The 23224-nt window shown below is 41.3% G+C and overlaps 2 protein-coding genes across 3 annotated transcripts; one reads left to right on the forward strand and one right to left on the reverse strand.

The window, feature by feature from the left end:
• The first annotated feature begins 577 nt into the window (after nt 1–577).
• Nucleotides 578–11636, forward strand: LOC311136495 (vacuolar-sorting protein SNF8). 2 transcript variants are annotated; one of them, XM_084170641.1, is made up of 8 exons: nt 578–958; nt 1084–1134; nt 1745–1883; nt 2050–2154; nt 2245–2317; nt 10519–10660; nt 10918–10992; nt 11205–11636. In XM_084170641.1, the coding sequence occupies exons 1-8, from the start codon at nt 905–907 to the stop codon at nt 11340–11342; spliced, it is 777 nt and encodes a 258-aa protein (XP_084026767.1). In that variant the 5' UTR covers nt 578–904; the 3' UTR covers nt 11343–11636. The 2 variants fall into 2 exon arrangements, with proteins under 2 accessions (XP_084026767.1, XP_084026766.1); XM_084170640.1 differs by having other exon boundaries at nt 635–997.
• On the reverse strand, nt 11561–19641 carry LOC311136406 (uncharacterized protein). The gene is made up of 16 exons (XM_084170524.1): nt 19286–19641; nt 18567–18742; nt 18239–18341; nt 17853–18013; nt 17515–17640; nt 17282–17404; nt 16665–16790; nt 16450–16572; nt 15767–15882; nt 15533–15602; nt 13617–13790; nt 13340–13528; nt 13070–13165; nt 12779–12959; nt 12614–12636; nt 11561–12424 (listed from the first exon to the last, which is right to left on the reverse strand). The coding sequence occupies exons 2-16, from the start codon at nt 18732–18734 to the stop codon at nt 12260–12262; spliced, it is 1944 nt and encodes a 647-aa protein (XP_084026650.1). The 5' UTR covers nt 18735–18742; nt 19286–19641; the 3' UTR covers nt 11561–12259.
• Between the last annotated feature and the right edge of the window lie 3583 nt (nt 19642–23224).

Genomic DNA, 23224 nt, shown 5'->3' on the forward strand with positions numbered 1-23224 from the left:
CGTGAGAGATGTTGAAGAATGAGTAGATTCAGATGTAAGTGAACATTTAGGAACACAATAAAAACAGTGACAAAAAGAGCAACGGATCATTTATCTGTTTACACAATGGGGTTGTTGGCCATACTATTGGCTGCAGAGTGGGTGGAGGAGATGAGGCCAGACAGTAGTAATCTGCTCCGACTCCTGTGCAGCACTGATCAGCTTAAGTTCATGTGTCTGCTAAGAGTGTCTGCTAAATCGTTAAAATGTAGGTGTCAAGAGGAGGTGAAACGTTCTTTTTCAGTGCCAGAAATATTGGAGGGAAATGGAGTGATATATATTTTATTTTATTTTGTTTGAATTTTTTTGTTTTTTTATATATTTTATAAAAAAAATATATATATATATATTTTTTATTTTTATTTTTATTTTAAAAAAAAAAATCGGGGGGAATGGAGTGGTTGTTATTAGATTTGAGGAGTAGGGAGACGAGAATATTGGGTAGGATTTAGACCTTCACGGTCTCTAGTCCACACTGCACTCCAGTTGGTGGCAGTAATGCACCTTAAAGTTGGTTGCCAACCGCCATGTAAAATCCACAGAAGAAGAAGTCTCTCGTGGAGGCAGTACCATATCTCATTAAACTCAGAAGTTACTTCCGGATTCTTAAACTAAGCATAGAGCTTACTAGCTCTCAAGTTTCACGAAGAGTGCGAAATTAGTCGATTTCAGAGTTGTGTGCATGGAAATTATTATTGAATAAGAACGGAATGCTGAGAGCTATCACATGGCTGCACTAGGCAAAAAGCAGCTCGCGACCTAACAAATTACGTTAACCGTGCAACTGTAAACTAGCTAACGTTAGCATAACAATAGTAGTGTCAACCTTTTGCTAGCTAGCTAGTCATTTTTTGACATCAACAATATGCATAGGAGAGGAGTAGGTGCGGGAGCTATCGCCAAAAAGAAGCTTGCAGAGGTAACATGTTGTCTAGATGAATGGGCCCATCTACAAAATGTAAATAATGAAGCTAAGGCATTGCAGCCATTTTCATTGGAAGCAAGAAATACAACCATCTTATCCAAAACACTTATTTGTTGTAGGCCAAGTATAAAGAGAGGGGGACAGTGTTAGCTGAGGATCAAATTGTTCAGGTAAGCTCAATTATAATAATATATGCCATTTAGCAGACACTTTAATCCAAAGCGATTTAGTCATGTGTGCATACATTTCACGTACGGGTGGTCCCTGGAATCCAACCCACTATCCTGGCGTTGCAATCAATCAATCAAATGTATTTTATAACGCCCATTTCACAAAAGTAAGTGTCACAAAGTGTTATACAGATACCTATCCTAAAACCCCAAAGAGCAAGCAATGCAGATGTAGAAGCACACTGGCTAGGAAAAACTCCCTAGTAAGGAATGAACCAAGGAAGAAACCTAGAGGGGAACCAGTCCTCTTCTGGCTGTGCAGGGTGGAGATTATAAGAGTACGGCTATTTAGGCCAGATTGATCTGCAAGATGTTTAAACGTTCATAGATGACCGGCAGGGTCAGGTAATAACCACAGTGGTTATAGAGGGTGCAATAACACCTCAGGAGTAAATGTCAGTTGGCTTTTCATAGCCGAGCAGCGCCATACTCTACCAACTGAGCTGATGTGTGGGTGTGCAAGTGTGTCTTCTTTGGAATGTTATTCAATCCATGTAGTTAGTCAAGCTGCTGCCATTTTGGAAATATCTAAACATCATAAGTCTTTCAGATGTCAAAACAGCTGGAGACCTTCAAATCTAACCTTGAGGAATTTGCCAGCAAGCACAAACAAGAGATTCGTAAGAGTTCCCAGTTCCGGGTCCAGTTTCAGGACATGTGTGCCACCATTGGAGTTGACCCACTTGCCTGTGAGAATCACAACTGTGTTTGTTAAAATTGAAGTTGTTTTTGCTCTGCATTAATAGCTCATTAAGATGTCCCTTACTCCTTTTTAAAGCATGTGGTTACTCATACGTTGTATTTATTCAAGGAATTGAAATGCAAACAATTAAGTGTGTTCTGTGTCATTGACAGCTGGCAAAGGCTTTTGGTCAGAGATGCTTGGTGTGGGTGACTTCTATTATGAGCTAGGTGTGCAGATCATTGAAGTATGCCTGGCCCTGAAACACAGAAATGGAGGTGAGGCTTCTTTGGAACATCATCAAAATCATAGCAAAACACTGAATTTTGAAATGTGTCTTTCATTGGTGTTCGATCTCTGTGTTTTAGGACTTATTACCCTGGACGAACTCCATCACAGAGTGTTGAAGGGAAGGGGGAAATTTGCTCAGGATGTGAGCCAGTGAGTACCATCGGACAGATATCTGAAATTATATATTAAATTCTCTCCTAAGTAATGCAGAAAGTCAACATTTATTATCATATTTAATATTAGAGAGGATCTCATGTCAACAGCTGTTGAAGTAATATGGCTACTGGTTCACTTGCCTCACCTAAACCCTATTCTTGTGGGAAGTTGCTATAGACCACCAAGTGCTAACAGTCAGTTTTTGGATAATACAGTGGGGAAAAAAAGTATTTAGTCAGCCACCAATTGTGCAAGTTCTCCCACTTAAAAAGATGAGAGAGGCCTGTAATTTTCATCATGGGTACACGTCAACTATGACAGACAAAATGAGGAAAAAAATTCCAGAAAATCACATTGTAGGATTTTTAGTGAATTTATTTGCAAATGATGGTGGAAAATAAGTATTTGGTCAATAACAAAAGTTTCTCAATACTTTGTTATATACCCTTTGTTGGCAATGACACAGGTCAAACGTTTTCTGTAAGTCTTCACAAGGTTTTCACACACTGTTGCTGGTATTTTGGCCCATTCCTCCATGCAGATCTCCTCTAGAGCAGTGATGTTTTGGGGCTGTCGCTGGGCAACAGACTTTCAACTCCCTCCAAAGATTTTCTATGGGGTTGAGATCTGGAGACTGGCTAGGCCACTCCAGGACCTTGAAATGCTTCTTACGAAGCCACTCCTTCGTTGCCCGGGCGGTGTGTTTGGGATCATTGTCATGCTGAAAGACCCAGCCACGTTTCATCTTTAATGACCTTGCTGATGGAAGGAGGTTTTCACTCAAAATCTCACGATACATGGCCCCATTCATTCTTTCCTTTACACGGATCAGTCGTCCTGGTCCCTTTGCAGAAAAACAGCCCCAAAGCATGATGTTTCCACCCCCATGCTTCACAGTAGGTATGGTGTTCTTTGGATGCAACTCAGCATTCTTTGTCCTCCAAACACGACGAGTTGAGTTTTTACCAAAACTTTCTATTTTGGTTTCATCTGACCATATGACATTCTCCCAATCCTCTTCTGGATCATCCAAATGCACTCTAGCAAACTTCAGACGGGCCTGGACATGTACTGGCTTAAGCAGGGGGACACGTCTGGCACTGCAGGATTTGAGTTCCTGGCGGCGTAGTGTGTAGGCTTTGTTACTTTGGTCCCGGCTCTCTGCAGGTCATTCACTAGGTCCCCCTGTGTGGTTCTGGGATTTTTGCTCATTTTTGTTCACCGTTCTTGTGATCATTTTGACCCCACGGGGTGAGATCTTGCGTGGAGCCCCAGATCGAGGGAGATTATCAGTGGTCTTGTATGTCTTCCATTTCCTAATAATTGCTCCCACAGTTGATTTCTTCAAACCAAGCTGCTTACCTATTGCAGATTCAATCTTCCCAGCCTGGTGCAGGTCTACAATTTTGTTTCTGGTGTCCTTTGACAGCTCTTTGGTCTTGGCCATAGTGGAGTTTGGAGTGTGACTGTTTGAGGTTGTGGACAGGTGTCTTTTATACTGATAACAAGTTCAAACAGGTGCCATTAATACAGGTAACGAGTGGAGGACAGAGGAGCCTCTTAAAGAAGAAGTTACAGGTCTGTGAGAGCCAGAAATCTTCCTTGTTTTGTAGGTGACCAAATACTTATTTTCCACCATAATTTGCAAATAAATTCATTAAAAATCCTACAATGTGATTTTCTGGATTTATTTTTCTCAATTTGTCTGTCATAGTTGACGTGTACCTATGATGAAAATTACAGGCCTCTCTCATCTTTTTAAGTGGGAGAACTTGCACAATTAGTGGCTGACTAAATACTTTTTTTCCCCACTGTATGTGTGAAATGCTTGATAATGTATGTGATAGAGGTTTCTTTTCTGGGTGACCTAAATATTGACTGGCTTTAATCAAGCTGTCCACTCAAGAAAAAGCTTTAAATTGTAACCAGTGCCTGCAACCTGATTCAGGTTATCTGTCAACCTACCAGGGTATTTACAAACAGAACAGGAACTAAATCATCCACTTGTATTGACCACATCTTTACTAATGCTTCAGAAATCTGCTCTAAAGCAGTGTCCACACCTATCGGATGTAGTGATCATAATATAATAGTCATAGCTAGGAAAACCAAAGTTCCAAAGACTGGACCCAAAATAGTCAATAAGCGATCTAATAAGAGGTTTTACAATGATTCCTATTTTGAAGATGTGAAAAATATTTGTTGGTCTAATGTGTGTAATGAGGAACATCCTGACGCTGCACTTGAATCATTTATGAAATTGCTTCTTCCGGTTACTGACAGGCATGAGCTCATAAATAAACTTACTGTTAAAACAGCCAAATCTCCATGGATAGATGATGAATGGAAAAACTGTATGGATGAGGCTAAGGGAATGGCAAATAAGTCTGGCAACACAGCAGATTGGCAAACATACAGTAAATTGAAAAATCACGTAACTAAACAAAAAGAAGAAGAAACTATACTATTAAACAAAGATACATTATATAAAGAATGATAGTAAAAAGCTCTGGAGTACCTTAAATGAAATTCTAGGCAGAAAAGCTAACTCGGCTCCATCCTTCATTGAGGTTGATGGCTCATTCATAACAAAACCCTTTGATATTGCCAATCACTTTAATAACTTTTTTGTTGGCAAGATAAGCAAACTTAGGCATGACATGCAAACAACTAATTATGAGCCTTCATATTCATGCATAACGGACCAAATAATGAAAGACAAGCACTGTAGCTTTAAATTCTGCAAAGTTAGTGTGGAAGAGGTGAACAATTATTGCTATCTTTAAATAAGGACAAACCATCTGGAACCGACAACCTGGATGGCAAATGACTGAGGTTGGTAGCGGAATAGGTGTTACGGGCTCCCGAGTGGCGCAGCGGTCTAAGGCACTGCATCTCAGTGCTTGAGGCGTCACTACAGACCCCCTGGTTCGATTCCAGGCTGTATCACAACCGTCCGTGATTGGGAGTCCCATAGGACGCCGCACGATTGGCCCAGCGTCGTCCGGGTTTGGCCGGTGTAGGCCGTCATTGTAAATAAGAATTTGTTCTTAACTGACTTGCCTAGTTAAATAAAGGTAAAGTAAAAAATTAAAATACATTGCGACTCCTATTTGCCACAGCTTCAATCTAAGCCTAGAAGACGGAGTGTGCCCTCAGGCCTGGAGGGAGGCAAAGGTCATTCCGCTGCTCCAAAATAGCAAAGCACCCTTTAATGGTTCAAACAATCAGCCTGTTACTGGTGCTTAGCAAAAATGTAATGTTCGACCAAATACAATGTTATTTTACAGAAAACAAATGAACAACAGACTTTCAGCATGCTTATAGGGAAGGGCATTCAACATGCTCGGCACTGACACAAATGACTGATGATTGGCTGAAAGAAATTGATAAGAAGATTGTGGGAGCTGTGTTGTTAGACATCAGTGCAGCCTTTGATATCATTGATCATAACATATTGCTGAAAAAAACGTAGGTGTTACGGATTAACATCCTCTGCCTTATCATGGATGGACAGTTACCTATCCAATAGAACACATGGAAGTCTCTGTAATGCAAATACGGTTGAGTGTGGCATACCGCAGGGCAGCCGGCTTGGGCTATTATTGTTTTCTGTGTTTAGTAATGACCTTCCATTGACCTTGAATAAAGCCTGTTTGTCCATGTACGCAGATGACTCAACAGTATACACCTTCGGCTGCATCAGTAAAATAAATAACTGACACCCTTAACATAGAGCTCCAGTCAGTTTTAGAATGGGTAACTAGCAATAGGCTGGCATTACATACCTCAAAAACTAAAAGCATCATTTTTGGGACAAATCATTCGCTCAACCCTAAACCTCATCTATCTATCATTGAATAGTGTGGCTATTGAGCAAGTTGAAGAGACTAAACGAGCTATCATGGTCAAAACATATACAGTGCATTCTGAAAGCCTTATTCTAAATGGATTTTAAAAATATATATAATCCTCATCAATCTACTGATAATACCCTATAATGTCAAAGGAAAAACAGGTTTAGACATTTTAGCTATTTTTATAAAAAATAAAATAAAAAATGTAGTACATTTACATAAGTATTCAGACCCTTTAGTCAGTACTTTGTTGAAGCACCTTTGGCAGCGATTACAGCCTCGAGTCTTCTTGGGTATGACGCTACAAGCTGGAAGGTTCTCCCATCTCCACAGAGGAACTCCCTGACCAAGGCCCGTCTCCCCCGACTGCTCAGTTTGGCCGGGCGGCCAGCTCTAGGAAGAGTCTTGGTGGTTCCAAACTTCTTCCATTTAGGAATGATGGAGGCCACTGTGTTCTTGGGGACCTTCAATGCTGCAGAAATGTTTTGGTACCCTTCCCAAGATCTGTGCCTTGACACAATCCATGCGCTGTCAACTGTGGGACCTTACATAGACAGGTGTGTGCCATTCCAAATCATGTCCAATCAATTGAATTTACCACAGGTGGACTCCAATCAAGTTGCAGAAACATCTCAAGGATGATCAATTGAAACAGGATGCACCTGAGCTCAATTTCGAGTCTCATAGCAAAGAGTCTGAATACTTATGTAAATAAGGTATCTGTTTTTTAATTTTTAATAAATTAGTAAACATTTCTAAAAACCTGTTTTTGCTTTGTCATTATGGAGTATTGATGAGGGGAAAAAACTATTTAGTCCATTTTAGAATAAGGCTGTAACAAAACAAAATGTGGAAAAGGTCAAGGGGTCTGAATACTTTCTGAATGCACTGTAGACTCAATGGTTACTAAAATGGGAAGAGGTCTGTCCATGATAAGGCCTTGCTCTGCTTTCTTGATATCCCAGTCAACCAGACAGGTCCTACAGGCCCTAGTTTTGACGCACTTGAACTACTGTGCAGTTGTGTGGTCGGGTGAGGCGAAGAAGGACATAGGCAAATTGCAGTTGGTCCAAAACAGAGAAACACGTATTGATTGCACTTAGATGTACACGATGGGCGAATGTCAATGACATGCATGTCAATCTCCTGGCTCAAAGTTGAGGAGAAATTGACTGCATCACTATTGGTCTTTGTGCACCGTGTTGATGTGTTGAAGGTACCGAACTGTCTATTCAAGCATTTGGCACACCGTTCGGACACTCATCGGTATCACACAAGACATGCAACCAGAGGTCTCTTCACAGTCCCCAGGTCCAGAACAGAGGCTGGGAAACACACAGTATTAAATAGAGCCATGACTAAATGGAACTCAAGGTAACTCAAGCTTGCAAATAAACAAGATTTATATAAAAAAACAGATAAAAGAACACCTGTGAAGAGAGACAGACATGTTTATGCATTTTGTATTGTATTTTGCATTATATTATGTATGTGATACGTGGTTGGGATATGACTTCGATATGTGATTGTCTCGCCTGGCAATCTTAAAATGAATGCACTAGCTGTGGGTCGCTCTGGATGGGAGCATCTGCTGAATGGCTAAATTGTAATGTAAATGTACAGTGGCTTGCGAAAGTATTCACCCCCCTTGGCATTTTTCCTATTTTGTTGCCTTACAACCTGGAATTAAAATTGATTTTTTGGGGGTTTGTATCATTTTATTTACACAACATGCCTACCACTTTGAAGATGCAAAATATTTTGAAGATTTATTGAAGATACAAGAAATAAGACAAAAAAACTGAACTTGAATTACAGCTGCAAGTCTCTTGGGGTAGCTCTTAACCTGTTCCACTACAGCCTGTTGATGAGAATGGGGGTGTGCTCAGTCCTCTTTTCTTTCCTGTAGTCCACAATCATCTCCTTTGTCTTGATCACGTTGAGGGAGAGGTTGTTATCCTGGCACCACACGACCAGGTCTCTGACCTCCTCCCTATAGGCTGTCTCATCGTTGTCGGTGATCAGGCCTACCACTATTGTGTCGTCGGCAAACTTAATGATGGTGTTGGAGTCGTGCCTGGTCATGCAGTCATGGGTGAACAGGGAGTACAGGAGGGGACTGAACACGCACCCCTGAGGGGCCCCTGTGTTGAGGATCAGCATGGCAGATGTGTTGTTACCTACCCTTACCACCTAGGGCCAGCCATTCAGGAAGTCCAGGATCCAGTTGCAGAGGGAGGTGTTTAGTCCCAGGGTCCTTAGCTTAGTGATGAGCTTTGAGGGCACTATGGTGTTGAACGCTGAGCTGTAGTCAATGAATAACATTCTCACGTAGGTGTTCCTCTTGTCCAGGTGGGAAAGGGCAGTGTGGAGTGCAATAGAGATTGCATCATCTGTGGATCTGTTGGGGTGGTATGCAAATTGGAGTGGGTCTAGGGTTTCTGGGATAATGGTGTTGTGAGCCATGACAAGCCTTTCAAAGCACTTCATGGCTACAGACGTGAGTGCTATGGGTCGGTAGTCATTTAGGCAGGTTATCTTAGTGTCCTTGGCCACAGGGACTATGGTGGTCTGCTTTAAACATGTTGTTATTACATACTCAGTCAGGGACATGTTGAAAATGTCAGTGAAGACACTTGCCAGTTGGTCAGTGCATGCTCGGAGTACACGTCCTGGTAATCCGTCTGGCCCTGCGGCCTTGTGAATGTTGACCTGCTTAAAAGTCTTACTCACATCGGCTATGGAGAGCGTGATCACATAGTCTCCCGTGTAGCTCAGTTGGTGTGTAGCTCAGTTGGTAGAGCATGGCGTTTGCAACGCCAGGGTTGTGGGTTCGATTCCCACGGGGGGCCAGTATGAAAATGTATGCACTCACTAACTGTAAGTCGCTCTGGATAAGAGCGTCTGCTAAATGACTAAAATGTAAATGTAATAGTCATCCGGAACAGCTGATGCTCTCATGCATGCTTCAGTGTTGCTTGCCTCGATGCGAGCATAGAAGTGATTTGGCTCGTCTGGTAGGCTTGTGTCACTGGGCAGCTCGCAGCTGTGCTTCCCTTTGTAGTCTGTAATAGTTTTCAAGCCCTGCCACATCCAACGAGCTTCAGAGCCGGTGTAGTACGATTCAATCTTAGTCCTGTATTGACTCTTTGCCTGTTTGATGGTTCGTCAGAGGGCATAGCGGGATTTCTTATAAGCGTCCAGGTTAGAGTCCCGCTCCTTGAAAGCGGCAGCTCTACCCTTTAGCTCAGTGCGGATGTTGCCTGTAATCCATGGCTTCTGGTTGGGTAAGTACGTACGGTTACTGTGGGGACGACGTCATCGATGCACTTATTGATGAAGCCAGTGACTGATGTGGTGTACTCCTCAATGCTATCGGAAGAATCCCGGAACATATTCCAGCCGTTCTATCCTGCCGATGTAGCGTATATCCCGCCAGCTGTAGGTTATCCATGTCGTCGTTCATCCACGACTCTTCAGCCAATCTCCGCTGTGGAGCTTTGCAGCTCCTTCAGGGTTATCTTTGGTGTCTTTGTTGCCTCTCTGATTAATGCCCTCCTTGCCTGGTCCGTGAGTTTTGGTGGGTGGCCCTCTCTTGGCAGGTTTGTTGTGGTGCCATATTCTTTCCATTTTTTAAATAATGGATTTAATGGTGCTCCGTGGGATTTTTAAAGTTTCTGATATTTTTTTATAACCCAACCCTGATCTGTACTTCTCCACAACTTTGTCCCTGACCTGTTTGCAGAGCTCCTTGGTCTTCATGGTGCCCCTTGCTTAGTGGTGTTGCAGACTCTGGGGCCTTTCAGAACAGGTGTATATATATACTGAAATCATGTGACAGATCATGTGATACTTAGATTGCACACAGGTGGACTTTATTTAACTAATTATTTGACTTCTGAAGGTAATTGGTTGCACCAGATCTTATTTAGGGGCTTCATAGCAAAGGGGGTGAATACATTATTTATTTTGTAGAATTTTTTGAAACAAGTTATTTTTTTCATTTCACTTCACCAATTTGGACTATTTTGTGTATGTATGTCCATTAAATGAAATCCAAATAAAAATCAATTTAAATTACAGGTTGTAATGCAACAAAATAGGAAAAACTCCCAAGGGGGATGAAAACTTTTGCAAGGCACTGTAGTGCTATGTATATTATGTATTTTATTTGTTGTTGTGTTTCCTGTTTGGACTCCAGGAAGAGTAGCAGCTGCCTCGGTAGCAGCTAATTGGGGATCCTAATAAATACTAAAGGCAAACATATTGATATTCATTCATCAACTTTCGTGCAATTTCATTTTGAAGTTGAAATTGTATCTCTACTCTCCACTCCAGAGATGACTTGGTGCGGGCCATAAAGAAGCTGAAAGTCATGGGGAACGGCTTTGGGATGATTCCTGTTGGAGGCTCTTACCTCGTGCAGTCAGTGCCAGCAGAGCTCAACATGGACCACACTGTGGTACTTCAGCTGGCTGAGGTAATCCTTCATTTCACCTCTTGAATCTGTATTGTGTGTCTGCCTCATCAGTAATTAGGCTAAATGACTTAACAAAAATGTCTCAGAATACTGATTGTAAGATTAAAGAGGGGCACTGTTAGATATTTCTTGTGAGCAGTTGTCAACATCATGCTTGGATTCAGAACATGCTGCACTGTTACTTTTGCTGAGTCATTTAGAGGGCTGCAAATATGGTGCCAGGTGTCATGAATATTTGTTTTTCTGCCAATTTGCAGAAGAAGGGCTACGTTTCAGTAAGTGAGATCAGAGAGAGTCTCAAGTGGGAGCGAGAGCGGGCCTGTCATGTGCTGGTAAGTCTCCTACAGAGGAAATGCAAAGCGGCATTATGAAACCAACCCTATTTTGGCTGTTGAAATTATTCTGCCAAGAGTCTTTAGGAGGATATTTTACAGAAGAAAATGGTTAGAAGACAATTAGGACTGACAAAGGACTATAGAATCATGGTTCTTGATTTGATGTTAGCTCACCACAATCCTAACATACACACTCCTTGTTGTCCTAGGATCACCTGTTGAAAGAGGGCTTGGCGTGGTTGGATTCCCAAGCTTCTGGAGAGCCACAGTATTGGCTGCCAGCCCTCTTTTCTGAGCTGACTTCCCGTGATGTCACACCTGAGGAGGCCAATCAGATAACGCCTTAAGATAGGATTTTTGGGACGTGGGAAGTTAGGGTAACTTGTTGATGAACAATGTGTGCCTGTTGGAAATATCCTGAATTGAAATGGGGTGTATTTAACTTAAAGGGTAGGTACCAATTATGTATATAAATCATTGGTAGGTACACATGATATTGCTTCCCTTCAGCGATTGTGGAGATGAAAACTAGGTTACAAATGATGTTTTCTGTGACAGTTGTCAATCATGGATTTATTTTTTATTTAATTTGTCATTATATTCAATTACCTTCTATTAAAACATCAGAGGATTTCTTTGCATATTGCAGTTTGTGATACAAAACCATGTTTGTTTTCATGCCAACACAACTGTGAAGACATCTTTCTTTGTTGTTTGAACTTCCCACATGAATCTAATTTCAACCATTACATTATCAGAGGGCATTATTTGACCATTAATCATTTGACTCTATTATGCAACACATCGTTTATATATTAGCAGCAGGTTTAAGGGGAAATTAGCCAAAGTAAACATACAGTAGTTCAGAAGATAATAGCAATAGAGTAAACCTAGGAAACCATTAAATAGCAACTCAATACATTCCTATCGATCAGCAATGGAGGCAAATTTGTACTCCATGTTCGAAATTAACAATTGACAATCAACCCTAACCCTAGCCATCAAAGTGTCTAAAACAATATGATAAATTCAATTAGTTATGGATTTCCCAGACATTAAATTATTAACCCTTATTTCACCAGGTAAGAGGACATTTACAGTAATTAACAGGAGACTTTAAATGTTTGTCTTATAATGTCGTGGATAGGTTGTTAGCCTGTATTTATTTGTCCCCCCCCCCCCTAATATAATTAGTAAGGTATCAGCTTTCTTTAATGAGTAGTCAACTCTCAGCAACTCTCTGGGTTGTGAGGATGTGGCATCCCTACACCTCATGGCTGTAGACGTGTTCTTCATACTTGGTCTGCTCGAGTCCGTCACAGATGAGGGTGCAAAAGGGGCACACTCTGTGGCTGTCCTCGTGCAGCTCCAGCTCATTCGGGGTGATGCCAGGGAAGCACTCATGGCAATGACGACATTTCAAGGACAACTATGGGACAGACACAGGTCATAAGTGGTAATAATATTGGATCTAGATTGGATAGAGTTAACTGTACTGTAGCACAGAAATGATAGAGCATTATGAAACCAACCCTTTGATCCCAAACCACTAGTGTATGTTGTTGTAAACATCTAATCTGCTTTATACCATGTATACCATAGGAATTACTTAACATACCTCCTCCGGGTTTGTCGCAGGGCCTGCAAACAGAATCATGTCAGTCATAATTGAACATGTTTTGTTATTTTTCAAGAAGGTGTGTCCATGAGGCACAAGTGGCGTTCATGTCTCATTTAAGAATATTTATGTGAGGCTTTCCAACAGCTGGAGTATTGGGATTACCTGGGGTCTCATAAGGGTTCCCAAAGTGGAGAGAGGCAGCCAGTGCATCTTGCTGCTGCTGCTCCTCAGTGGGGATGGGGTCAGTTGAAGAGCCATAAGGGTTGGGATGCTGCATGGACACTGGAGCAGCCTGGAGGTCAGCAAACTCCTTGCGAAGTCTCACAACAGTTATTTTGAGTTCCTGACAGATGGAAAACAGTGAAAACCCCAAGGTAAGCAAATGTCCCTAATTTTATTATAAAGTAAATAATTAAATGACTAGTAAATAGTATCAGAATTCATAGCAATCACCTGATTTTCTCTGGACAACTCCTCTTTCTCTACTTTAGCAATCTCTGTCATGCTTTCTTTCTCCTCAATGATTCTGTGTAACTCTAAAAGTTGCATCTGAGAGGAGAGAACAGGCAACTTGTGATCAGCCAAGAGAATAAGATTAGTGTGTTTTATATTCATTTGCTCTCACAACTGCTTTCCCAGAACAAACAACATATTGGTAAGCAAAAATCATATCCCTGACCCTGTCTGTGGATTGGAATAGCGTCCAAGATATTCTCTAAGCACCTCTAGTTTGCTGGTTTTCTGCTCCGCCTGTGTAGACCTTATTGTTATGAGCTTCATGCACTCATTGACCTTCTCCAGTTCCCCCTCTGCTTGCTCTGCACGTCTACGTGTGTTGTTGGAAGCATGCAGCTCCTGGTGCAACTGTGTCTGAGCCTCCTGCAGCTGGCCAAGAAGAGCTTGGTATTGTACCTAGAGGCACACACAAGAAGACTACAGTATTACATTTCACAATGGTGTGTATTGGAAGGACATAGTTATTTTAGCAACTTGTTCCCACCTTCAAATCACTGTCCACCATCTCCTGCTGTGGCTGGTGCTCCTGCTCTGACAGGCTTCTGTGTAAGGCCTTGTTCTCAGTCTTCAAGTCCTCCAGGTCATGTGTGAGACCACGCAGTTTGTGCAACTCCGCAGAAAGCTTCTCCTTCTCTTTCTCACTGCTCTGGAGATCCACCTGAAAAAGGTCAACATGAGATTCCGTGATTAAATGTTTTTTTCACATCAATGGAAGCACTAAATTAATTGGCCAACAGGTCTTTTAAAGAGTATACAGTGGGGGAAAAAAGTATTTAGTCAGCCACCAATTGTGCAAGTTCTCCCACTTAAAAAGATGAGAGAGGCCTGTAATTTTCATCATAGGTACACGTCAACTATGACAGACAAATTTAGAAGAATAAAATCCAGAAAATCACATTGTAGGATTTTTTATGAATTGATTTGCAAATTATGGTGGAAAATAAGTATTTGGTCACCTACAAACAAGATTTCTGGCTCTCACAGACCTGTAACTTCTTCTTTAAGAGGCTCCTCTGTCCTCCACTCGTTACCTGTATTAATGGCACCTGTTTGAACTTGTTATCAGTATAAAAGACACCTGTCCACAACCTCAAACAGTCACACTCCAAACTCCACTATGGCCAAGACCAAAGAGCTGTCAAAGGACACCAGAAACAAAATTGTAGACCTGCACCAGGCTGGGAAGACTGAATCTGCAATAGGTAAGCAGCTTGGTTTGAAGAAATCAACTGTGGGAGCAATTATTAGGAAATGGAAGACTTACAAGACCACTGATAATCTCCCTCGATCTGGGGCTCCACGCAAGATCTCACCCCGTGGGGTCAAAATGATCACAAGAACGGTGAGCAAAAATCCCAGAACCACACGGGGGGACCTAGTGAATGACCTGCAGAGAGCTGGGACCAAAGTAACAAAGCCTACCATCAGTAACACACTAAGCCGCCAGGGACTCAAATCCTGCAGTGCCAGACGTGTCCCCCTGCTTAAGCCAGTACATGTCCAGGCCCGTCTGAAGTTTGCTAGAGTGCATTTGGATGATCCAGAAGAGGATTGGGAGAATGTCATATGGTCAGATGAAACCAAAATAGAACTTTTTGGTAAAAACTCAACTCGTCGTGTTTGGAGGACAAAGAATGCTGAGTTGCATCCAAAGAACACCATACCTACTGTGAAGCATGGGGGTGGAAACATCATGCTTTGGGGCTGTTTTTCTGCAAAGGGACCAGGACGACTGATCCGTGTAAAGGAAAGAATTAATGGGGCCATGAGATTTTGAGTGAAAACCTCCTTCCATCAGCAAGGGCATTGAAGATGAAACGTGGCTGGGTCTTTCAGCATGACAATGATCCCAAACACACCGCCCGGGCAACGAAGGAGTGGCTTCATAAGAAGCATTTCAAGGTCCTGGAGTGGCCTAGCCAGTCTCCAGATCTCAACCCCATAAAAAATCTTTGGAGGGAGTTGAAAGTCCGTGTTGCCCAGCGACAGCCCCAAAACATCACTGCTCTAGAGGAGATCTGCATGGAGGAATGGGCCAAAATACCAGCAACAGTGTGTGAAAACCTTGTGAAGACTTACAGAAAACATTTGACCTGTGTCATTGCCAACAAAGGGTATATAACAAAGTATTGAGAAACTTTTGTTATTGACCAAATACTTATTTTCCACCATAATTTGCAAATAAATTTATTAAAAATCCTACAATGTGATTTTCTGGAATTTTTTTTCTCATTTTGTCTGTCATAGTTGACGTGTACCTATGATGAAAATTACAGGCCTCTCTCATCTTTTTAAGTGGGAGAACTTGCACAATTGGTGGCTGACTAAATACTTTTTTTCCCCACTGTATGTGTGTTACAGGCATTCATTTACATCAATTACTCTGCTGAGTGTGCTGACCTGTAGAAGTTGAATGTGATCCTTCAGTCTGTAAGACTCCTGCTCAGATTTGCTGAGCCTTGGGCTCAGCCTGTTTACACAGACGCAGGGGCATGAGGAACAACATTGTTACACAAGTGTAAAAATATATATATATATTATAATAATATACAGGATGATATCATGATATGACTGGAAAGGTGTTGGACTAGAAAGCTATGTCCATTGAATGGATTGCTCGAGACAAGTACTCACTGTGCAATCTCCAGACTTTGGACCTCAACCTTTCCTTTCAACTCCACTTGCTCCTTCTTCAGCTGTTTGATCTTGCTCAATGCTCGTTCATATTTCTCACAAGTAGGAGTCAGAGACTGCAGGCATTTGTGAAGAGAAATAGCAAGTTAGTGTTTTCACACTTGGTCCCTTTCAGACAATTTTTGTGAATACATTACGGTTTGCTTAATGTTCTGTGAACACTCCAAAGGAATTCAGACCCCTCAAAAGAGCCCCCGAAGTGAACCGAACTGAGACCATTCCGAGAGGTGGTCTGAGTTCGGTTCGCTTGAATTCTGCAGGCCGGTTCTCTTTTTTAGGCCAATGTGAACACTAAGCTCCCCAGGTTCGCTTGTCATTATTCCCGCACCACACACTAGACTACTTTATTAAAGAGGACTATGTGAAAACACCCTTCGATACATGACAAGGAGACAGAGAAAGTGGGGGGGGGGGGGGAATAGTAGAAGATTCATTGAAAAATATTGATGGTATACAAACAGCTGTCACATGTTTTGACACTATATTCACCAAATATTTTTCATGAATTGGGGTCAGAGACTCCAGACATTCATGGAAAGAAACAGTTAGAAACAAGACAAAATGCACTCAGTAGTAGTAGTTCTTTAGTAGTCCCAAATGGGAAATTGGTTTGCGTCACTTACCTCCTGTCCTATGTGTGATTCATCCATTGATTTGGCATTCTGTGTCAGTTCTTCATGCTCTCTAGCATTATGTTGCTGTTGCTCCAGTTTGCTCACTACCTGTGCAAGTTCCTCTTTTGATTCCTACAGGAACAATATACAATTCATCATCCTCTCAACCTGATTAGGGGCTAGAAGTAAGACTGCTGGTGGAAAGAAAATACTTTCAAACAAACCTTGAGGCGGTCAACCTCTTGCTGTTGCTCCTTTAGGGCACTTGTCAGAGTCTCATTTTGCTCTTTCAGTTGCCCCAACTCCATGGCCAGCTCTTCTTTCTCCATCTCACTTTGCGCCACCTGTTCCTAGATTCAGAAATGCTCAAATCATGTTGATAACCTCTACTGGTTATGGACATGGAACACTAGTCACTTTAATAATGTTTACATACTGCTTTACTCATCTCATATGTATATACTGTATTCTATTCTATTCTACTGTATTTTAATCAATGCCACTCCGACATTGCTCGTCCTAATATTTATATATTTCTTAATTCCATTATTTTACTTTTAGATTTGTGTATAGTTGTGAATTGTTAAGCTACTACTGCACTGTTGGAGCTAGGAACACAAGCATTTCGCTACACCCGAAATAACATCTGCTAAATATGTGTATGTGACCAATAAAATGTGATTTGATTTGATTACTGTGTTTGGCTAGTTCCATCTATCCATCAAGTATAGTTCCACCAGTTATGTTGAAAAGCATTTATGTTTCAGTAAGGAAACAGTTTCTTAGTTGTCAGATGATTTGTGATCACTGTGTTGTAGACACAAAATTGACCAAATATTACCTCCTGTCCTTTGTGGGAGTCATCCATTGATTTAGCTTTATGTGTCAGTTCTTCATGCTCTCTTGCATTCTGCTGCTGCTTCTCCAGGTTCCCGTCGGCCTGGTATAGTTCCTCGTTAGACAGCTGCAGAAATAATGTTACAATTCTGTTACCTCACATTCTCATTTCCATTCTCACACATGACTAGGGGCTATAAATTAGCAGCAGTTGGAACAAACAACTAGAAAACAAACCTTGAGGCAATCAATCTCTTGCTGTTGCTCCTTCAGGACTCCTCTCAAAATCTCATTTTGCTCTTTCAGTTGCCCCAACTCCATGACCAGCTTTTCTTTCTCCCTCTCACGTTGCTCGACCTTTTCCTAGATTCAGAAATGCACATCATGTACATACATAACCTCTCCTATGGATAATTCTAGCTAAAATGTTATTGTGAGGGACATAATCTCCTTGACCCAGCCACTAAGCAAGCCAAACAACAAGTTCTGCATTTTTAAGTCAAATATTTCAAGCATGGTCTTTAAAACACAATCAAATCTATGTTTAATGTTAGGTATGGTGGATTGCATTGTACCTGTGTTGTGATGACCAAGAGGTCGTTTTCCAGGCTGCCATCTGTGCTTTGTTCCCCTGAGGTTTTAAAACAAAAGGGGGTGCTGGCTCCTCTCACTTGGCCATTGCTATCAACATAGCAGAACTGATAGAACTCTGCATCATCCTTTGGCAAGTAGTATGCTATCAGAATAACAATATCATTGTCAGCGTAATCCCCAGCATAATATTGATCACTTTAATATCAAATGAAAATGCAATTTACATTATTTGTATATAGAATTAAGAAATTAACATGGGCCTATAGCTATCATCAAAAAATAATTAACCTAAATTGATCACGATCATTCATATCAAAGTTCATGTCAGTTGAAACGTTTTGAGGATAAAATGCACACATTGTCTTACCACTAAAAACCACTTGTTTTCTGTTTGGATCCTGTTTCATCGGATCCAATGATGGTTCTACCCACACAAATGTGTAATAATCCTTTGTGGTGCTCCAGCCCACCTGCACAACATCAGTTATAACACAATCAGCACAACATCAGTTATAACACAATCATGACTGACTGACAATTGGGAGGGATTATAGACTGTGGATATCTATTGTTTAATATATTAGGTTATTATTTCCTTTCTGGAAATAATCAAATCAATTTCTACTGGTCAACTAATACAATCCATATCATAATCTCTGATGAAACAGATCATGACAAAATATCTATAATCTCACTTTGAATATCCCCACCCAGTCTCTGGGGTTCTGTTGAATGGCTGCTGTCAGAGTGTAGCAGCAAATCACGGCAAGATTTGGCGCATAGGAGTGGGGGATTTCCTGAAATACAACCTGGGAAAAGGTTGTTGACAATTCCATGTTGGCTGCACTTTCGACGCTCTCCATTGTGAGCTCTGAAATTGAGAATATAGCAAAATGAAAACAAGTAGGCCAACATGCGCATAAAAAAATGCAACAGTTAAAAACTAACAGCATGTAGAACTCGCATAAACCATCATTTATGTTGTCAACTGAACCCCGTATATGTATCTTCTCTGGCAGCACACATTGTGGATGATTCGTTTGTTTATTAGAAGGCCAACAATTTTATATCACATAAAAATTACATACACTGTTCCGTACGCAAAAACGAAGTTTCACTTTCATTTAACATTTGTTGTGCGACGTATCGCCTATGGTTCACACCTGACACTCACATTTAACATACGCATAATTGTTTTCTAAATACTTTTGGACGTTTATTTGATTTTCAAACATATACTTCTAACCCAATAGCTTATTCAAGATAGATGTATTATGTTTGATCAAGCCACAATAAACCATACAAAGCCACAAATAAAACACTGGACAGAAAACGAATATGAAAGTGAACATTATTACGATCAAATGTGTTATACTGTTTAGCTTAAATAATGACATTAAATGGTTGAACTTACATGAAGTTTGGACTGCCAACTGCAACTGCAACTGCCAGTTCAATTCAGCGGTGTCGCAACTCCGACAGCAACTCGGAAAACGTACTGTCCTTAGGTATTCATTTCAAGCAGAGAGGAGGAGGTTATGGGAGAGCGATAACTGGGCCAAAATCTTTATTCTCCAACATGTGGCGTTGTTTCGTTTTTTTCGCTCACCAAGCTAGGAGTTTTTGTATAGAGGTCAATGAGAGTGTCGAATTTGGCTAACACGAAAATGTAATGGCTTATTTGCTATGTGTGGCTTATTTGATCGAATAGAAGTCTCGTAATGATGAGGTTGTTTCGAGTGTACGGATATAAGTAGGACACGTGACATCACGGCAACATTGAGAAAACACACTTTATATCGGAGTTGTGGCTGGTCGTTACTACTTACCACAGCCACAAAGTCATTAATCCCATTTACATTTACGCTCTTATCCAGAGCGATTTACAGTTAGTGAGTGCATACATTTTTTTTTTTTCATACTGGTCCCCCGTGGGAAACGAACCCACAACCCTGGCGTTGCAAACGCCATGCTCTACCAACTGAGCTACACGGGACATTTCTACAATTTATCTTCTTAAAATGTGAATTTAAACCTAACCTTAACCATACTGCTAACCTTATGCCTAACCATAACCTTAAATGAAGACCAAAAAGCACGTTTTTGTTATCATACATTAAATTATGACAGCCTATAGCCAATTTAGACTTTGTGGCTGGGGTAACTAGTGGAAACCCTTGTGCCTGCTGTTCAAACACGTATAGGTTTATACTTTCCCTTTAATCTAGACCAGTGTTTGCCAACTCCGGTCCTCGAGTACCCCCAACAGTACATATGTTTCGTGTGGCCCATGACAAGCACACCTGATTCTACTCGCCAACTAATCATAAATCCTTTGACAAGTTAAATCCGTTTTTTTTTTGTCCTGGGATTCAACAGAAATGTGTGCTGCTGCTGTTGGGGGTACTCGAGGACCGGAGTTGGGAAACACTGATCTAGACAGTTGGGGAGATTTCACAATATGAAATAGGATATAGCCTGTCCCCATTATTAAAGGGTTGGTCTTATGTTGTGACTGTGGATATTGCTGATGTCAATGAGTGGCACTGCATTAGTCAATATAGCACTATCCAATAGGAAAGGGGTTCAGGTAGCCTTGGTGCCGGACTGTTTCTGTATTCAACATTGACATGTCAGCTAAAGCAAAAACAGACTGTCACCGAGGATAGATAACAGGATGGGGGATAATCGTGATCAACTTTCAATTCCCTGCATCTGCTGTAGTGCACTCAGATATGTGTATGTAGCATGTAGCCTACAGGCTTCTCCTCAGTTAATCAGTTGTTTTCTAGGGGAAACCAAAAACAGCATTTCATATTGTTGGTTGAATTACGCAACAATCTCCTGTGTTTGCCTGAATACTTGGTAAATCTGGTGTGATTGAAGGTGCAAGGATTCCTCCTTACATTGACAAACAATAGCAGATGAAACAAGGGCCATAGAGGATGACAACCAATGGAAATCTAAGGCATACAATGGGTAGAACTTTGCTATAGCAGAAACAGACACCATGCCATAACATAATCACTGGTGACACACTGGTGCTGCTATTCCTGTAACACTAGCCCACTGCTCTCCTTCAGCTTCCCTGGCTTCCCTGGTTCAGTGTACAAAAGGAGATTACCTGCTGGGCGCTGTATCAGAGAGGTGTCAGTGTGACTCGGGTGTAGCCTAGTTGAACAGGCAGCAGCTCTCCAATGTATTGCCCAGCTTAAAACACACTCTGCGTAACCCTAACCTTTCTGACGTTAGCCAGGAAAGTGTAGTATTAGGCACAGGATGGAGCATTGAACTGCTCTTTGCACCTGTTGCAGGCTGGGTATGGCTTTTGGTTCCTTTTCCTTCACTGCTCTGATCCATATTGTATTTTTTGAGGTTGATGTATCCGGGTGAAGTTTCTTTCTGCCCCATTTTATTTTATCAAGACCTTTTTGGCCTGTGCTGCTTCATTCAAAGATACCGCAGATCTGTATATAATGACGAGATGACAAGTTTAGGTCCAAAATCAACCCATAGAAACGCACTGGGCTTATTTTTGACAGATTTGGGCGAGAGTGAAACCTCTTGCTTTGCCTTTTCATCTCGGGAAGATACTCTGTGCACCCTGGTGTGTAGGCTAAATACAACCTGTTTTCTATTTTGAAAATGTTTCACTCTATACTGAAGAATTGTGCGCCGATTACACAATATTTTACTTGCATTAATGCTGTTTTCTCAACATCCTGAACCTCAGTATAATCCTGCAGTAGTGTTTGAGTCTCAGTGAATTGAACGTCAGTGTCAACCTCACCTCTAGATGGCGCAAACTGACCTACATCCCCTTTCAAACCTCTCCTCGGGGACCCCTAGATATTTCACAATTGTGTTGTAGCCCTGAACTACCAAACCTGATTCAAGTAGTCAAGGGTTTTATAATTACTTGTTGAATAGTTAAAATGCATGTTGAATAGTTCAAATACATTAAATGGCTGGGGGTCCCCGAGGAGAGGTTTGAAAAAGGCTGCTCTAACCTGCTGTACAAAAGCTTCTGCATCACCATTCACCATTTGTCTACTGTTATAAATATAGTCGCTATTGCAAAGATGTATCTAAAACACTGTCCTGATAAGAGGCTTGAAGACCTTGTCAAAGCTGGCAGGGATTCTGTCCTTCTCTGAATCTCTGATCATGGAGCAGCTTTCTGTTTCATTCTGTTGCTTCAGGAGATGAAGGATGAAGCACCTGATTTTGATCTGTTTTGACATGTACATAATACCGATTCACTGACTTCATTATGACTGACAATACCTTGAATGTAGAATACTAAGCGATCTAAAACGGCTCAAAAGCAGGGTAAAATCCGTCCATGACTCAAAGAGGTCCTCAAAGGCTGATGTGTTTCTCTGGTGCTCTGTGTTCAGAGTTCATCAGTTAGTACAGTGGTATTTCAACTTTTTCAGCAGGGACCCCATTTTTTTCGCCAGAGTTTCTCGTGACCCCACCCCAAAATCTAATGACAATTTCAACTTTAATATCAACAAATAACCTTACATTAATTACATGTTCATCTTTCTTATCAAAATTAAGAGAACCAATATATACATTTACTCAATAACATTTTATTTTTCAAATAATAAAACAAAATAAAACAGATTGTTTATTGTCCCATGCAATTATTTTCTATTTTTATTTTTATGTACAGCCCCCCACTAGGCGTTGCTGAGAGCCCATTGGCTGTCGAACGAACAATTGGCTGTGTGATTGGACGAAACTACAGCCTGTTTGTGTAGGAGGAACGTCATCGCAGAAGAACAGGACGTCGGGAATGTTTTTAAACAATATTGACACCGTGTGCCTGCCACACTGACACATATTGTGCGGAAGGAAAAGTAAAAGGTAAGCTTTACTATTTTATTTTGACAGTGTATGGTTGACCATTTTCGGGTGAGTGAGAACATGTTTGAGACTCAGGTGTTGATACCTACTTTCTGCTGCTTGCTTTGAAGTCAGCGAGCGTTCTGTTACCATAGCAATGCCATGCGCTATCCAGCTAGGAAGCTAACTAGCATAGCAGCAGGGAAGTCAAGTTAATACAGTGGGTTTATATTTTGAAGTCACTGTTTGCAATACCAATTATTCAGTTACTTTTCTAAAAAGGATACTGTTGGTTCAGTAGGGAATGGATAAAGTGGAATGTGTGAAATAACATTTGCAGCTTGTGAGGGCGGCAGGTAGCTTAGTGGTTAAGAGCGTAGTGCCAGTAACCGAAAGGGCGCTGGTTATAATCCCCGAGCCGACTAGGTGAAAAATCTGTCGATGTGCCCTTGAGCAAGGCACTTAACCCTAATTGCTTCTGTAAGTCGCTCTGGATAAG

This window comes from Coregonus lavaretus (genome assembly GCF_964263955.1).
Source record: "Coregonus lavaretus genome assembly, chromosome: 1".
Lineage (NCBI taxonomy): Eukaryota > Metazoa > Chordata > Actinopteri > Salmoniformes > Salmonidae > Coregonus > Coregonus lavaretus.

Bases quoted from the DNA above. Each gene is read 5' to 3' on its own strand.
- LOC311136495 (XM_084170640.1), top strand. From the start codon at position 905: ATGCATAGGAGAGGAGTAGGTGCGGGAGCTATCGCCAAAAAGAAGCTT. The intron at 2,155-2,244 runs GTGAGGCTTCTT...TCTGTGTTTTAG, and splicing joins CCTGAAACACAGAAATGGAG to GACTTATTACCCTGGACGAA. The intron at 10,661-10,917 runs GTAATCCTTCAT...GCCAATTTGCAG, and splicing joins TGGTACTTCAGCTGGCTGAG to AAGAAGGGCTACGTTTCAGT.
- LOC311136406 (XM_084170524.1), bottom strand. From the start codon at position 18,734: ATGGAGAGCGTCGAAAGTGCAGCCAACATGGAATTGTCAACAACCTTT. The intron at 17,405-17,514 runs GTTTGTTTTCTA...TTATTTCTGCAG, and splicing joins AAGAGATTGATTGCCTCAAG to CTGTCTAACGAGGAACTATA. The intron at 16,791-17,281 runs GTAATATTTGGT...TTCTGAATCTAG, and splicing joins ACTCCCACAAAGGACAGGAG to GAACAGGTGGCGCAAAGTGA.